Source organism: Mustela putorius, unplaced genomic scaffold (genome assembly GCF_011764305.1).
Source record: "Mustela putorius furo isolate JIRA1106 unplaced genomic scaffold, ASM1176430v1.1 tig00003850_pilon_pilon_pilon, whole genome shotgun sequence".
NCBI lineage: Eukaryota > Metazoa > Chordata > Mammalia > Carnivora > Mustelidae > Mustela > Mustela putorius.
Window position 1 is genome coordinate 5,342,255 of NW_025422002.1, and position 17,033 is coordinate 5,359,287.

The following is a 17,033-nucleotide window of genomic DNA, read 5'->3' on the forward strand; positions in this document are numbered from 1 at the left end:
TGTGAAATCCATCCATGTTGTCGTGTATGACAATATGTGGTTATCTGTTACGGTGTACCCTCCCAGCTTCGCAGTGCAGAATGAATATGCAGTTTGTTTATCCATTCTATCACGGGGCGAATATTTATTGAGTGTTTTCTCTATGTCAGGATCTGTACTGTTTTAAACGAAGTAGTTCATTTCATCTTCTAAGTTAGTTTGTAGTTCGCTCTTGTGGTTATTGCCCTTTTATAGGCAAGAGACAAAAACCTGCGGAGATGAGATGATTTACTCCAAGATCATACAGCTAACATGATAGAGCTAAGGTTTAAACCCAGTCAGCTAGATTGCAGAGCAGTGTACACAGACGTCCACGTCTGGATTTTCTGTGACTGACCTGACCTGAAATACACACTTCCACCTACTCCATCCTGTGTCAAGGCTCTGTGGTCCCTTAGGGACGACTTGTTTGCTATAGGAAGAGAACTGTAAAAACCTGGGCAACACTGCTCCACTAGTGAGGGGTGGGACCAGGGCGGGAACACCCAACTTCCCAGATTTGCTATCTCTTACTTTTTGGCATTCTCTTTGGTGATGGTAAAAGCCTTTGTTTATTTCCATTGCCAGCAGAGTGCTGTGGTTTTTCATCTAGGACTCTTGGTTGTAAACAACAGAAACTAAGATAAGCCAAGGAAACCAACTGCTGGAAGAATATTGGGTAGCTCACAAAATCAGTAGGGAGGCAACCAGGCTCAAGCACTAAGGGAGCTATAGAGGCACAGCAAGGTTCTTGCTTGGGAACACTTCTGGCAGGGAGGCGGCTGCCTCTGTTGCAGTGACCCATCGCTCCTCACTGATAACACTCTGCATATTGCTCCTGGACATCTGACCCTGCTGTCAAAGTGATCTTTAAGTGGCTCTGGGTCTCTGCCTCTGTCTGTCGGGTGCAGAGGGCAGGACTTCTGACATTCCAGTGGTTGGCAGATGCCTGTGTGGAGGCTGCAGCTGGAGGAACTTGTGTGCACTTTTGTCTTGTAGAGTAGGAAGAGGTCTTGCTTTTATAACTTAGTAGTTTTTTTTCCCTTTCTATCTTTGGGTTAAAGCTGACCCATTTTCAATAGTGCATGCAAGTAAGTAAGTAAAAATTTACTTGGTTGAGCTAAAGTAAATCAAAAAGGCATTTTTACCTGCATTTCCACTTTATTACTGTGTTTGTGAATGATGGCACTATAACCAGGAAAGATGATCAAGGTAGAGGATAACAGCCTTGCTTGTAGTCAGCTTGAGTTTTTTTGTTTGTGGGGTTTTTTTGGTATTGAATTTTTAAAAATTGAAATATATTTGACATTGTATAAACTTAAAGAGTACAACTTGATAATTTGATACGTTTGCATGTTGTAATATGATTGCCATTGTAGCAATAATTAGAATCTCTATCACATTACATAATTATCCTTTTTTATTGTTTAGAATAATTAAGTTCTGTCTCTTAGCAGATTTGATGATTATGATGTATACTACTGTTGTTTACATTCACAGGCTTGTGCATTAGATCTCTAGGGCTTATCTACTACTTGTAAGTTTGTACTCTCACATGGTGTCTGTCCTGAATTTTCTACTCCGAAAAAGCACCTGGTTGCCTAAATGGGAAAATATTATCTCGTTTTCTTTGGTCTCTTAATAACAATGTGTATATATTTTTTTCAGACAGGTAATGGAAGGTTTATTTGGCAGTCCCAATTGGAAAATGTCATTTAACTTCGAAGGGCTCTGTCATGACTTGGGAAATGTGATTAGCAAGCAACAGACCCAACAATGTGTTGTACTGGTTTCCTCTTTTAGTGAGCTGCAGTTAATTGCTTGTACATGGACGGCTTCTGTTGGAATTAAGAGTAGGTTTCACTTATGTGAACTGCCGTTTTCGAGTATTCTTCCGCCTTGAGTATCCATTTGTTCCTTGGCCCAACATTTTACTGAATGCAGTGGGGACAGAATGATGAATAAGGCAGGTTCGTCCTGCCCTTGTGAAACTTTCAGTGCAGTAAAGTTGAATTGGGAGAATAGTTAAAATACTGGACTGTTTTGTATTCCCCTTTCAACACCTCTTTTTAAATCTTAACTCCCTTACTAGGGGATTAACACTCTGCCTTTTCTTTTTTAATCATGTTGTCTTTTCTTTTGAAATTTTTATTCCTCTTTCTCTTCTTTTCAAAAGAAGGCAATATATGAATGATCAACACTTAAATTTTTCATACTTGTAACTTAAATAACTCTCCCCTTGATTCTTCCCATATAAAGTTGCATTTATATATGATGGATGAATAAAGAATTTTGTTTAAAAAATGTCAGATTATTGATTATTTGTGGTTTTTGGTCATTGAAATAGGTTTGAAGAGCTCAAATTCTGTGAGAGAAGGGACTATTTTTGTCTCATTCATTGCTACACCACCAGCTGGTGGATGGTGGTAAGAGGGTGAAATGGATGGTTGGCATTCTGAAGGACAGAGAGCCGTTGAGTCTGGCTAAATACCCAGCAAACGCCTTCTTCTTCCTGGGCATGCGGCTGAAGTACATTTTTTAGCTCCTTGTAGCATGGTGAGATCAGGTGATGGGTGATCACTGATGACTGGTGATACAGGATTTGTGTTGCTCTCAAGCCAGTACAGTTAAGAGCAGGTGTGCCTTCTCAGGCTCTCTTCCCTAGAACCTTCTCCTTCAAGTGGAAGTGGGAGACCCAGGGCCAGTGAGACATGTCTTTGGGTGTCTGCCCAGTAGCAGAATTGCTGGATTACACGTTACAGGCTGTGTGTAGCTACAGAACTTGACTCAACCCTAGTAGCCACGCTAGTCTGTGTACCCATCACCATTGCAGAAGGGTTTTGTATCCCTGCTGATCTGTGATATTATCCAGCTTGCTGCCTTTTGTCACTTCTTTGCAGAGTGGTAACTCAGTAGGAACTGAGATGCCTTTGACTACAAAAAGGTTGTTAAAAAAGTTAAACATTTTCACTGATTGGTACACATTCTTTAAAAAGTGAAATATGGGGGGTTGGGAATAAACATCGTAGATATGGGGCTTTCTTTGGTGGGTGATGAAAGTGTTTTGGAACTAGGTAGAGGTAGTGGTTGTCCAACCTTGTACTAAATGCTACTGCACCATTTACCTTAAAATGGTTTATTTTTATGTTATGTGAATTTTGCCTCAAAGAAGTTCAAATATTGATAAAATGCAGAATAAAAATAACAGTCCTATGTCTGACGCCTCCTGCCTCCCACTTTCCAGAGGCAACAATTTAGAATATTTTAACATTTTCTACTGGCATTTACCCCTGTATTTCTAGATGATGTGTATCTCTTGATGTCTGTAGATGAACCTATTATAAATATCTTCTGCTGACTTCCTGTTATTATAGATGAGCCTGCCTTTCCGACACTCCGGGCTCCTCTTCCGTCCTCCCATTAGAGTTGTACCACTTCTTTTTGGCTAGACAAATAATATTCAGTCTCGGGTTTTTATGACTACGTAAATATTGTTCACTGTTGAGCTACCAACATACCGGATTTTAATGTGCAGCTTTCCTGTGGAGTTAGCAATAATCTCATTTTTCTTTGTTTACATAACATTTTCATAGCATGTGCTGAGTCTTCTCTGCCTCTGGAAGCTTCAGTATGTTTCCATGTGGCAGGGGGATGGAATCCCCGGTCGTTCCTGCTTCTCATGCTCAGCCCCTGGAGCCCTTTGTCCTTGCTCCGGGTTGGGCAGTGATGTGCCCCGCACAGTGTCATCCTGGGTTCCCGAGCTCTTCCAGGGTTCCACTGGGAAAATTGGCTTCCTTCTCCCTGGTCCCCGTCTGCAGACACTCAGGCTTCACTTCTCCCTACTTGGGAAGATTGAACTGAGTTTCATAGAGGATGGATTTGGGTTTTTCTGTTTTCTTTTGGGAGGAAGGAAAGGGGGAGGAGTGGTCTTTTTTCTGCCCTCCCTAGTCACAGGTGGGTAGCTAAATTCTATTTGTAATGCTGACTTCCTTGACGTTTCTCCTCTTGAGCAGCCCCATCCTTCTTGGCTGCGCCCCCACCCACCCCGCACCCTCACTCCTGAAATAACTACTGTATTTCCAACCTGCTAGTTGATGGATGGCTTACTCAACATTTCAGCTTGGATGTTTCATAGGCATCTCAAACGAAGCATAGTTAAAATTACTGATTTCTACTTTTCTCCCCCAATTCACTCCTCCCTTAGCCTTTCCTTTCTTAGTAGGCACCAACACCAAAAATCAAGGTTCCCTTCCGAGGTTCTTTGTTTAAAGCCCTTTGGTAGCTTCTCACTGCTTTTAAAATAAGAATTCCCTGCCTCACCAGGGTCTACACCCCCTGGGTGAAGCAGTGTCTGCTTGCTTCTCTGGCCATATCTCGTAAGTCACCCTGTTGCCCATTACCTTCTGGGCCATTCTTTCATTCTTTCTTTCTTTCCTTTTTTTTTTTTTTTTTTAAACCTTTTCAAAATTTCTTTCACTTAAGGGCCTTTGGACTTGCTAGTCCTTTTGTCTGGAAAGCTTTGCCTTCGGATGTTTATCAAGGTGGCTCCCTCACACCCTTCAGCCGTCTGTCAAATGCCACTGTCCTGGAGGGGCCCATCCTGACGACCCCGTGTAAACGCCACATCTCCGCCGCATCTCCGCAGTGGCCACACTGTGGCAGTAGAGAATTCATTCCTCCACAGTACTTTTGACTTTAATGCCATTCAACTTGTGTCTTGAGTTTTTTGCTGTCATTAAGAAACGTGTGAGCTGGTTTCAGCGTTGTATTCTCAGCACCCTGTACTGCATCCAGCCCACAGTAGGCACGTTAGTGAATGGTAACTGAGTCAGTGAAGAGATTCCCAGGGCCTTAGACTTGGAGGTGTCTTGAGAAGACATACCTGTCATCACTTGGGGAGTTATAGAGACGACAGCGCAACGTAGTCACTAACTTAGCAACTATCGCTGCGCTCCTTTGGGACTTCTAGGCCCTGGTTTATGAGTGCATGCCAAACAGACAAAATGTCTGCACTCAGGAACCCATTGTTCTAGAGTTCAAAATTCTACGGATGTGGGTGGAAAATGGTATGGAGGGAGTGGGCTTTTGGCTGTTCTTCTGGCAGCCTTTATTATCTGGCTTAGTCCCTAAGGTGTTACCCCCCAACCCCCCACAGAGGGCTTCTTTGCTTTCACCCCCAGGGACCCGGTCGCAGAGGACTCCATGAACACCTGTGGCTCCTCTTGACTTCTCCTTCTTTCTGTTTTGTTTTTGTTTCTCAATGTGGGGCTTGAACTCATGACCTGAGATCATGGCCACGATCAGGAACCTGACACTTAACCACCTGAGCCACCCAAGTGCCCCCATGACTTCCTCTTTTAATTGTGCACCACAAATGCTCATTTCACAGTTAATGCATCTTCAAGCATTTGACCCTTCTCCTTCCAGCCAAGCTCTGGGATGCCGTTTAAACCACAGAAGATCTCTCATGGCCTGTTGAATTTGGGTTCCAGCCCACTCAGCCCTTCAGTACCTAACCCAACCCTCTCTTCAGCTGACAACTTCTGTGTTAGCCCAGTATGGCATCTGTGAAAGCTTAGGAATATTCAGGAGTAATTTTTTGAAAGCTTAGTTTAGTTTATTCTTCAAAGGCCTAAAATAACATTTGTCACATAAGGTATTCTTTGTGGCATTTCTTTGGGGTGAGATCAGATCACTGTGTATGTGCACATGCGCGCACGTGTGTGTGTGTATATATACACACACACGTGCACGCACACACACATGCATACACACACACGTACTCCTTTCTCTCAAATATGTATTATATATATTCTCCTACTGGATTTCCTGTATTTGTGTATTCTGTACTTAGCACAGTATTAGAATCCAACGGAACTTCAATTTTGCCCTGCTGTGCCATCCACATAGAAAAGGGCAATGTGGAGCCGCTGACTTGCAGAATTTTGGAAGGCTAGTTTAACATCACATTTGAATTGCTTAATTTAATTTTCTCTTTGAATCAGTTGCTAAGCAACTGGGAAGACAGGACAAAATCAGCAAGGCTAATTTGGTTCTGTTACTAGTTTGTTAGCATCTCTTATATTTACATAGCTGGTTGGTTGTAAATATGCTTCACCCAATGCAGTGCTTTGTTTTGTCCAAGGAAAGTAGTCAGTGTGGAAGTTACGGCAAGGCTTTGGTTGGATTGTTAGTACTTAAATTGACACTCTCATCCTAGATGAAGGTGAAGTCACCTGAAGTTTTGAGCCTGTGTTGTGGCCCATTTATTTAAGTGGGGCGTTGGACTTGGCCCACTTAAATAAAGTGTCCCATGAACACTTGTCGGATGGTACTTTCCATTGCATTTAATCCCTTGGCATTATGATTCCAGCCTGATTGTTCCTAGAACCAACTTAAATTCTTTTGTTTGCAATTCATACCATGTAGCTATTATCATATGAAGTGGGTTGGAGGAAAAAATGCAGACCATTTTACTCTTACTATTGATGAAGTTTGAAATTGTTCACCCTATTTGGCCCATAAAGTGAGTTCTGTGTCAAATATTAATACTGATGGCATTCATGTTTTGAATGTCCTTTCAGTCACATGATTATCAAGGATGTCACCCTTGTCCAGCCCACCTCTGTCCACCACCAAAGCTGGGACCTTTAAAGGTGACCAGTGGTCTCACGGTTGTGTGTTCTTGTTCATGGTGTAAATAGTGTGTGGGGGGGGGGTTCACATAGGTGAAACTGGTGGGGATAGTGTTTTAATGATGTCATTAAGTTGCCACTAATACAGTAAATGACAGTGACCTGTGGCTTTCATAAGAGTTGAGGATAAAAGCTCTATCTTTTAATAGGTTACCTGAGGTGTCCTTTGTTTTCTATCTAGATGGCATCTTTCCTATGCCCTAATGATTACTTTGAGTAATGGGTTAAGGATTATGTTCTTGATAAGGGTGGATATCTATGCTTTCATATTTACTTTGTAACTGCTTGTGATTAGGTAGAAATATTTAGTGAAGAAGATGATTATGGAAAGGGGGGAAGTACTTTTTAGTTTTACAATTAAATGATCTTTTTTGTTTGTTTGTTTCCTGAACAGTGTCAAGTGATTGTGCAGTACTTTGTAAAAATTCACTGATCCTAACTAGAAGAGACAGTGACTGGAATTAGAGCAAAGCCATTGTGTCTACCTACTTGATAGCAAATGAATTTTTGTTGCTTTGAGAGAGTTATTTGGTGTAAACTATAATTAGGTATTTTCCTATTTGAGGTCCTTTAAGAGAATCTGTTAAAGTGAACAGATAAGAATAAGTGTGTGGTTATTAGATTGAATATCCTTGAGACGTTTGTTCTGAAATATTTTAGGGTATACTTTTTCCAAACCTAGGTTTTCATCCCAGAGTAACTAATCTTACTCTATAAATACTTAACCTCTTGAAAACCTAATTATGTCAAAATGTAAACTTCTCAAGGAATAGTGTCAATTTTTGTGCTAGTTTTTTAGAGTATCTATTTCTAAACTTTTTTGGTGGCATGTCCCTATCAAAAATTTGACAAGTATACTCCTAAACTATGTCTATGTATATATTTGAAAGTTCTGAATATCTGTTACTATACTAATATATTGTATATATTATAAAAACAAGCAGGAAAGTGAACATTGATGAAAATATTAAGATTAAACAGTATAGTATCCTGTCTATCAGGATTATCCTATTATGATTATCCTGTTGGGAGGCCCAGAGGTGCTATAGGATTAGGCTCATCATTAGAGACAATGCTTTAAATGGTTTTATTAGGCTTATTATCTAGGCGATTTCAAATTTCCTTTTTTTTTGGATCATCATTATTTTCCCCGTCTAGTGGCTCACAAAGGGAATGCAACAAGAGTTGATTGTGCCTTTTTCTTACTTGCTCAGTTTGCATTACCATTATCTTTGCTGGTTGGACTTCTTTGGAGAAATACTTTGAAGCCAATAGTCTGTTGTGTGAGGGCCAGTTCTACCTACTCTCTAAGACAGTATATGAAGTTGTATGAGTCCAGGCACACCCACATGGAAGCACATCGTGACGCACTGACACTGAGGGGAAAGGGCTTGTGCTGTTTTACTGTTTCTCTCCAAGCCCCAGATATTTTATTCCTGCCCCCAAGAATCATTTTGTATATGGTGCTCAAGAGACCGCTGCACTAGGAGGTCCCTATAAAAAAGCTTCTCTAGTGTTTATTTCTAAGTAGATTCCATGCCCAGTGTAGAGCCCAACATAGAGCATGAACTCACAACTCTGAGATCAAGACCGAGACAACATTTAATGAATTGACTGACTTTCTGAAAGCCTCAGTTTCCTCACCTGGCACTTCACATTGTGGTGGCATAGATTAAAGGTCAGAGGAGAAGTTCCTAAAAGGGCCTTGTAAGTTTATATTTAAGAGAATGTTTTTTCATAGGTTGCATGCGTATACTTCCTCAAAAACATTCTTATTTGTTTCACTTCTAGATTGCCTCTTTAAGCTATGTCCCATGAATCGCTACTCTGCCCAGAAGCAGTTCTGGAAAGCTGCCAAGCCAGGGGCCAACAGCACAACAGATGCCGTATTGCTCAACAAATTGCACGTACGTATTGCGAGGGACCTATCTGTGACAAGGGTCTTAGGAACGCCCACTTGGATTGTGTCTGAGTGAAATGGATTAGCTTTGCAACCCTCCAGCTCTGGGCACAGGCTTTCCTATGTTCTTTGATAAAGGGGTAAAAGGGAGCTGACTCTAAGGAGAGATGGGTCAGAGACACCCTTGAGATCATAGTCCCCCTGGGATCCCTTGAGAGGCACTGTTTTCTTAGGCATTCCGTTTTGGGGATAACTCTAGCTACAGTACTGGTTATGAGCACAGGCTCTGGAAGCAAACTCACTCAGTGCTGATCTTGGGAAGGTTAATCAGTCCTTTGGAGCCTTCGTTACCTGCTTATAAAATGGGAATAGGAATAATATCCACATCAAGAGATTATTGTGAGAATTCTATGAAATGACACATGAAAGGCACATGAACAGTGCCTGCAACATACAATAAGTGCTTAATAAATTTTATCACTGTTTTATCTTGACTGCTGGTTGGCATATAAGCTTATTCCACTGCTGATGTGCTCTGTGACCAGGAGCAAGTTTTTGAGCCTCTCGGAGTGTATTTCTCTGTCTGTAAAACAGTGACATCGTTTTCTAGTGTCCAGTATCTAGATGACCTGATTCTTCTGTGAGGCTAATTTGTGTGGAACTACTTGGAGATGTTTAGAAGAAGGCCATGACATACACCCAATGTAGTAGTATTAAAATTGCAACCCATTCACTGTCCCCCTTTCTTGCTTTATTTTTCTCAGTGTCATTTATCATAATCTTTCTAATGTATTTTACCAGCTGGCTACCCCCCACTCATGTCAACGGACTACTTGCAGGCACAGATTTGTGTCAGGTTTGTACACTGCTGTGTCTCTCATGCCTACAAGACATGGTAGGCACTCAGATACTTGCTACCGGAATGAAAAACAAAGGTCTCTCTTGAGACTTAGCAATAATAGTTAAAGACACAGTGTATCTGTGAGCCCCATGGAGCTTACTCGGTCATCTGTCACACTGACTCCCCTTGAGTAATAGGCGGCAAAGTCACGACCAGCCGCATTTGGTAAAGGAAGGCTCACATGGAGGGCCTTATTGATCCCGTGCACACCGTGTTGGATGGGGGTTAGGTGCTCTAGTCTGATGAAAAGACCTGGTTCCTAACCTCAGGGAGCTTGTGCAGGGTGAGAACACACCGGCAGTCACTGCCATTGCACTTACAATGAAATCCAGATGTTGTCCTTGCTGGATCCTGCTTTCATCTCTGAGCCTTTTGATCTGCACGTACTCTGCTGCAGTAGCTTTATCTCATTTCATTTTTTTGAGCACCATAGTCTCTTAACAATTTTGCTACCTTTGTGTGCTTTCAGTTTGTCAGTTTAGAACATTCTTCTCCTGATTCTTCCTAAGTGAAGACTTTTGCCGCCTTCATATCTCTGTTGAAGCGTTATCTTAGCGAGGTCTCTCCTCATCTCCTTATCTCAGTGATGCCCTGCTGGCTTTCCTCCACTGCAGCACAGTCTCTGTTTTTCTCAGCACTGATGAGAGTCTGCAATTATATTTAGTACTTCCCTTAATTATCCTCTTTCATAATTAGGATGGCAGCCCCACAAGATGAAAAGGAATGGCTGGCTTGATCACCACTGTGTGCCCCCTGCCTGTGATAGTATCTGGCACATAGTAGATGCTCAAGAAATATTTGTTGATTGAAGGAGCACTGTGCTAGGTAATCAGGATAAAACTGACAGTGTCTGAACCCTCTGGGAGCTCAAGAGTTAATAAGGAATAAAGAGGTGGTGACAAGACGGTATGGCAAGTACTATTACAGGTGATCCTAAAAGCACCTGGGAGGTTGCGGGAATACCTAGAAGGAGCACCCAAATCCATCTCTGTGAATAAGTATGAGTAGTCAGGGAGGGCTTCCTGGAGGAAAAAGAAGTGCCAAGCCTCCGTCTGAGGCATCTGTGGGAGTCAGAGGTTAGGAGAAGAAGAGAGAACAGAAACAAATAGGTTGCTTTGAATACTTCAGGAACTGTGTCATTATTTTCATGATTTTAGGGCAGTCATTCTCAACCTCAGTAGACTCCCTCTTAGTAGAAAATACTGTGTAACTCTATAAACAGGAAATAACATTCGTACATCATACAACCTCTGAAGACACCACATTTTTAAAAAATGAATTATAAAGAAGAAATAAGAGGAAAGTAATAAATCTTATAATTGTATGCTTTAGTTAATGCTTGGGCAGGATTACTCAAGGGGATTTAAGGAAGTAAATGCTCGCTCCTATTTGTATAAACTCTGAATGAGGCATCCAAAGACTATGACTCAGGTAGGTGTGTAGTACTGCCACTAAAAAGCAATTTTTTTTGTAAGTAATTTTCCAAAATGGGCAGCAGATCTTGTTAGTGTTACAAAGAATGCAAAGTACATTCCTTCCCTTATTAAACAGCACTTGCATTTTGGGTAAATGTGTTAGTGGTAACTAAACCCTATCAAACTATGCTTTGTGTTGATACGCTAAGTGGAGTTAGGAGCTAGACCCAGAAATTGCAGACAGCCTGTTAATCCATGTAAATGTCAGACATGCAACTATACAGGATGAATGATGTTTTGTCCTTAGACGGGATTGTACCACACATCTCGGGGAATCCAGCATCCCTGGCTTCTGTGCACTGAATATCAGTAGCAACCCCCACCTCCCCCAACCATTGTGATGACCCAGGATCCTCCTGACATTTATGCTGGGACTGTGGCAATCTAGTTGAATGGGTTGGGCAAGACTGTTTAATTTTGCACATCTCTCTCAGTAGCTATTGAGTGCTTATGCCTATGGGGTTATCTTGGAAGAAGTACATCTTTAGTAGTTTGGACTTTTCTTTTTCTTTTTTTTTTTTTTTTTTTTTTTTTTTTTTTTTTAAAGATTTTATTTATTTATTTGACAGAGAGAAATCACAAGTAGACGGAGAGGCAGGCAGAGAGAGAGAGAGAGAGGGAAGCAGGCTCCCCGCTGAGCAGAGAGCCCGACGCGGGACTCGATCCCAGGACCCCGAGATCATGACCTGAGCCGAAGGCAGCGGCTTAATCCACTGAGCCACCCAGGCGCCCCTGGACTTTTCTTTTTCTGATAGGAAAGTCATTCAGTTCTATCAGATCTTATTAGTACCTCTCAAAAACCTTCCTTTTCCTATGCTTTTTACAGCAGAAGTTGGAAATTCAGATTCCTCTTGACAATGCAGGAAGCTAACTGGAATAAAAGGAACTTGGTGGGCCTGGTTGCTAAGTTGAGTGTGCATGTATGGGTCCAGAGCAGGGCAGTTCCGTGCCACTGCTGTTGGTGTGTGGGAACATGGGCCCAGAGCTGCTGCCACATCTTATACTTTTTCAAGAGAAGCTAAAAATTCATGCTTTCTATCTAATATCTCAATTTTTCAAGAGACGTTGGCACCTAATTCAATTAAAGTTTAAAGCACCCATTCAGTACAATAATGTCTCAAGCTGGATGGGGTTCTTTAGCCACCCGTTTGCAACCTGTAATGAACTGTCATTTTTTCTTTCAATGAAAGTTCCTTTCAGGGCTCCTTCTCATGAATGAACTGTGAAAAAAACTGCATAGTTGAACAAAAATGCAATCTTGAAGGTGATCAAGAACTCTGAACACATTTGAAAAGAAAGAAAGAAATCAAAAGAAAGAAAATGAAATAGCTCTTTCATGCTGTTGGTTCTTTAAAACATTTTTTAAAAAGGAAACTAGTACTTTCCCCCTATTTAGGGTTGCTGATGTGACTTGGAGGTTGACTTCGTGCATTTCCTACTTTGCTGCTTATTTGGACTTTTTTTCCCCTCTAGTGTCTGGAAGTCGTGTACGTGTTTTAGTACAGTCATTAAAATGTTGTATTTTGGGCAGCTGCTTACTTTTCGGGGTTGATGGCAAGTCTCCAGTGGGTTTTCATTTTTATTTTTGTCAACTACTGTGCAGCACCCCAATCAAAGGTCAGATTATTTTAAATTAATGCCATTTAAGGAATTAGTTGTCTAGACCACTTGACTTCCTTTTCACTAGGATAAGCAACATATAAACAGCGTTCTGAGGGAGAATGACATCTAGTGGCTGGTTACTGTGTGTTCATTCCCTCTGCAGGACTAATTGGATTGTGACTCTTCTTGTCATGATTTATCAAAAGTCTTTTGGCAAAATGAGCTTTTCCCACCCACAAATCAAATAATGTGTTCAAAGGCTTTGACTACTGTTTGCCAACAGCATTTTGACCTGTTCTGTTTTGGTTCTGAGAAACTTGTCAATTACAATAAGTCATAGTCTTGACAAACTAGGAAAAGCCAGAGGAGTGACGAGTCTCTTGTCTCCCGAAGCTTGGGTCCTATATTGCTTGTTTTCAGAAACCTTAACTCCATATTGTATTACACATTGTAGAGCTTGTTGACCTTAAATAACCTTTCCCCATGTTCCAGTGACCTTTCTATAGTAACTGAAGAATGGTTTCTCTATTTTTTCTGACATAAGCTAACAGGTGGCTACGATAAGATTGACCTTCATGTCACTTAGGGAGCATGGTAATATCCAGGGTGAACCATGGTGATAGAGACCATAGCATTAAGTGTGATTTTTTTCCTGGGAAATTCAACCCAGTGTTTAAGAGAGAAGAGCAACAGGTGTTTAAATTACAAGGTTTTAAATTTTGAAAACATAACACACTTAAGATGAATTTTAAAAATCCAGGCTGTCACAGAGGTATGATGAGGTTTTTGAAGAAATAATACACATGAGTATTACAGAAAAAGAATTTCAAAATATATGAGTAAGAAAAAGAAAAAAAATACAATCCCTAAATCTTACTCCTCAAATATAGCCTTGGTTTATATTTGGCACCCCCCACCGCTGTATATTCCTGTATTTCTACATTTTGAAGTATCAATGGGAACATACGGCTGTCTTCTCTTTCTTTAACTCACTTTTTTTCACTTAATATAAGAATAAGAATCTTTTATTTTCCTGTTTAGTGGCCACATGGCCACTTCCTCTGTTATATGTCAACACTGTGTTTTACATAGTCCTTGTGGGGTGGGCGGTATTCACAATCTTGGCAGTTTTTACAGGACTGAAACTAGCTGTTATGGACCTGTTTGTATGCAAGATTATCTTTTTAGGAGAAATTTCTGTAAACAAAATCGCCAAATCGAAGTGGCGCCCATTGAAAATCCTTGAGAGATATGGCCAGATAATCCTTCAGAAAGATTTGTCAGTTCACCGTTTCACAGCATGGGCCATTCCTTAGAATGTACTTGAGGGATTGAACAGACCAAGTTGTGTTCTGTTCAAGGCCAAAACAACCTCAATCAGAGGGCCCAGGCGTAGTTAGTACCTGACTCCCTTTTTATCGATCTGTGCCTCACCTATTGAAACACAAAGGTCATGAAGATGGTTTTGTCTAAGGCTGGAATTTGGCTTTGTAGAGGAAGTTATCTAAGGAACAATGGGTGAATTCAAGTGAACACATTTGGCATTTATGTATTTAGTAAAAAGTAAAATGAATTGGAGAGTTTTCTCCTTAAGCAAAGTATGCTTATCCTTATAGGAAAAGTGAAGTCTTCAAATAGTCCATGAGGTTGATGCATTGAATGTTCTTATATATAATTATATAGGCTTGGTTATCATTAAACCTTTCAACGGTATTTCCGATGAGACAGTCAGCATTTTAAAAGAGGTTCTTGGGTATTTGTTCTCTAATATTTTCTAATTTTACCTTTTATATCTTTTTAAACAAATACTCTTTAATATGTAGAGCTGGTGGCATTTAATTTTTAATATGGACTATATGCCTTCTTGATGACTGACTTGATGTTTCTTTTTAGACATGCCAGCAAACGCTGAGTTGCCACATCTGTACTTCATCTAAGTGTAGGTAGGAACTTAATATTTTAGATGAGTGCTTCTTAAATGGAGGCCACTGGAAATTGAGAGTAAGAGGAGTGCCCATGAGAGTTTTTTCTCTTAAACTGTAACCTTTATATCATTTATTTATGTATTTATTTATTTTTTAAGATTTATTTATTTTAAAGAGAGGCAAAGGAAGAGGGACAGAGAGAATCTCAAGCAGACTCCTGGCTGAGCACAGAGCCTGACACCGGGCTCAGTCTCACAATCCTGAGATTGTGACCTGAGCTAAAATCAAGAGCCAGTGGCTTAACTGACAGCCACCTAGGTGCCTTTATATCATTAAGTTCAAGAAACACTGCCTTGTGAATTACTAAAGATGAGTCCTTTCAGTAGGAGGTTTTGAGTATAGGAAAAACTGTATTTATTGGAAAACGTTGTGTCTTATTGTATTGAATGTATGATTTTTCCCACTTGGACATTTTTTTCTTTCTTGAATGTTCTGTCCATATTAACAGAGACAGCGACTTAGCAGAAAGAACAAATGCCTCTCTAAGAAGTCTAAACCTTCCTTCCAAGTGCATTCAGTCCAGTGCTGTGTTTGGGAGACTACCTGTAGAATGTGTGGGGTACTCATAGATCTCTGGAGGGGTGCAGCCCAGGCAGGAAACGAGGGAGAACAGAAGGTGGGAGGAAATGTAGGGAGGCTGTGGATAGAGGGGAAGGAAGAGCTAAGCTCGGTGCTGAGGGCAGTTCAGATGCCTGGGACGGTCATGTTGTCCGTCCTGGTATTATTTCTGGATGTGTCTTGAACCCAGTGGATTTTTATCCTTGGGTAACTGAGAGAAGCCGACTGGTACCCGATTCCAGGAGAAAGAGGGAGGGACGTCTCTGAACAGACCATTGTTTTACAGGGCTGAGACAGATGGGAGAGACTTAACAGTGATCGGCACCATCAGAGGCAGGTCATTTCATCCTGTAACGTGGTTTCTTTTTGGTTTAGGATTGCTTTCTGCAACTTATTTTTGTCAGAAGATGTACCTTCCTAAAAATACCTACACTGAAGGTAGAGATGGAGCAGATGCTGAATTTGAAGGAAATGGAAATATTTTTTTACCACCCAGACACCCAGTTCACCAGTGGAAGTTCTCATCATTAGAACACTAGAACATTTCTTAACTTTCGTGATGTGGTATAATAGTGTTAGAATTTATTGAATGCCTATTATATATCAGGCATACTTTTTCTCTGATCTCCCGTGCATTGTCCCCATTTTGTGAACAAGAATGCTGAGTTGCACTTGGGAAGATTAAGTAACTTGGCCAAGATGGTAAAGCTGGTATGTGGTGGAACCAGGGCCAAACCCAGAATGTCCTATAAGAATAGAGACCATTCTTAGGAAAGAGACCCATTTTCTCATTGGCATCTGGGGACATCTGGCCTCAAGGAGAGGGAAACTCTGGGAAGAAAACAATGGGAACTATTCTGAAACGCACAGCTGGTCACCAGGGTTTTATTATCCATCAGATTAGATACTGATTTCTTCCTGCTAATTTATTTCTGTTTGACCCAGTCTAGGTTTGGGGGACAGAGGTTGGAACAACAATGTCTTTATTGCCTAGAACAAAGCTAGTTCCCCTTCAGCTCTGTTATAATATGATAACAGTACTTTCTGAGGTGTACAAGTAAATGAATAAAAATGCCTGTTCCGGTTGATGGCCCTGGCAGACTCTTCTGGAACCCTGTCTTCAGTTTTCCCAGGTTCCCGAGCATGCCAAATTTGGACTAGTAATGACTGCTGGCCCCTTTTGTACCTATAGATTTGCAGTTAACCCAAATGTGGGTTTGAGGATTATCCCTGCTACTTAATAGATGTGATTTTTAAAAAAAATATCCAGCATCATTATATTTTATTTATTTTTGAATTGAAGCGTAGTTGGCACACAACGTTAAATTAGTTTCAGGTGTAAAAATAGTGACTGGGCACGTTCATAGGTTATTCTGTGCTCACCAGAAGTGGGGCTACCATCTGTCACCATATAACACTGTCACAGCATCATTGACTCTCTTCGCTATGCAGTGCCTTTCATCCCCATGGCTTATTTATCCCGTAACTGGAAGCCTACGCCTCCCACTCCACTTCCTCTTTGCCCCCTCCCTTCTAGCACCTACCAGTTTGTTGTCATTATATATTGGTCTGTTTCTGCTTTTTTGTTTGTCCATTTTTTTTAAACGTGGGTTTTGAACTCACGGTCCTGAGATTGTGACCTGAGCTGAGATCAAGAGTTGGATGCTTAGCTGAAGGAGCCACCCAGACACCCCTTGCTGGTTGATTTGTTTTGTTTTTTAGGTTCCACATGTAAGTGAAATCATTAGGTATTTGTCTTTGTCTGACTTCCTTAACTTAGCATAATACCCTCAGGTTCATCCATGTTGTCACAAATGGCAAGATTTCATTCTTTTAATGGCTGAGTAATACTCGTGTGTGTGTGTGTGTGTGTGTGTGTGCGTGCGCAAGCGCGCGCTC

The 17,033-nt window shown here is 41.0% G+C and overlaps 1 protein-coding gene across 9 annotated transcripts in view; it reads left to right on the top strand.

Annotated features, from left to right (window-relative positions):
* ITPR1 (inositol 1,4,5-trisphosphate receptor type 1) overlaps positions 1–17,033 on the top strand; it is a 327,143-nt gene that overhangs the window by 109,379 nt on the left and 200,731 nt on the right. For all 9 annotated transcript variants that reach the window (XM_013054016.2, XM_004738411.3, XM_004738412.3 and 6 more), the window contains one exon: positions 8,505–8,620. In XM_013054016.2, the coding sequence (XP_012909470.1) occupies positions 8,505–8,620 (116 nt within the window). The remainder of the gene's footprint in view (positions 1–8,504; positions 8,621–17,033) is intronic.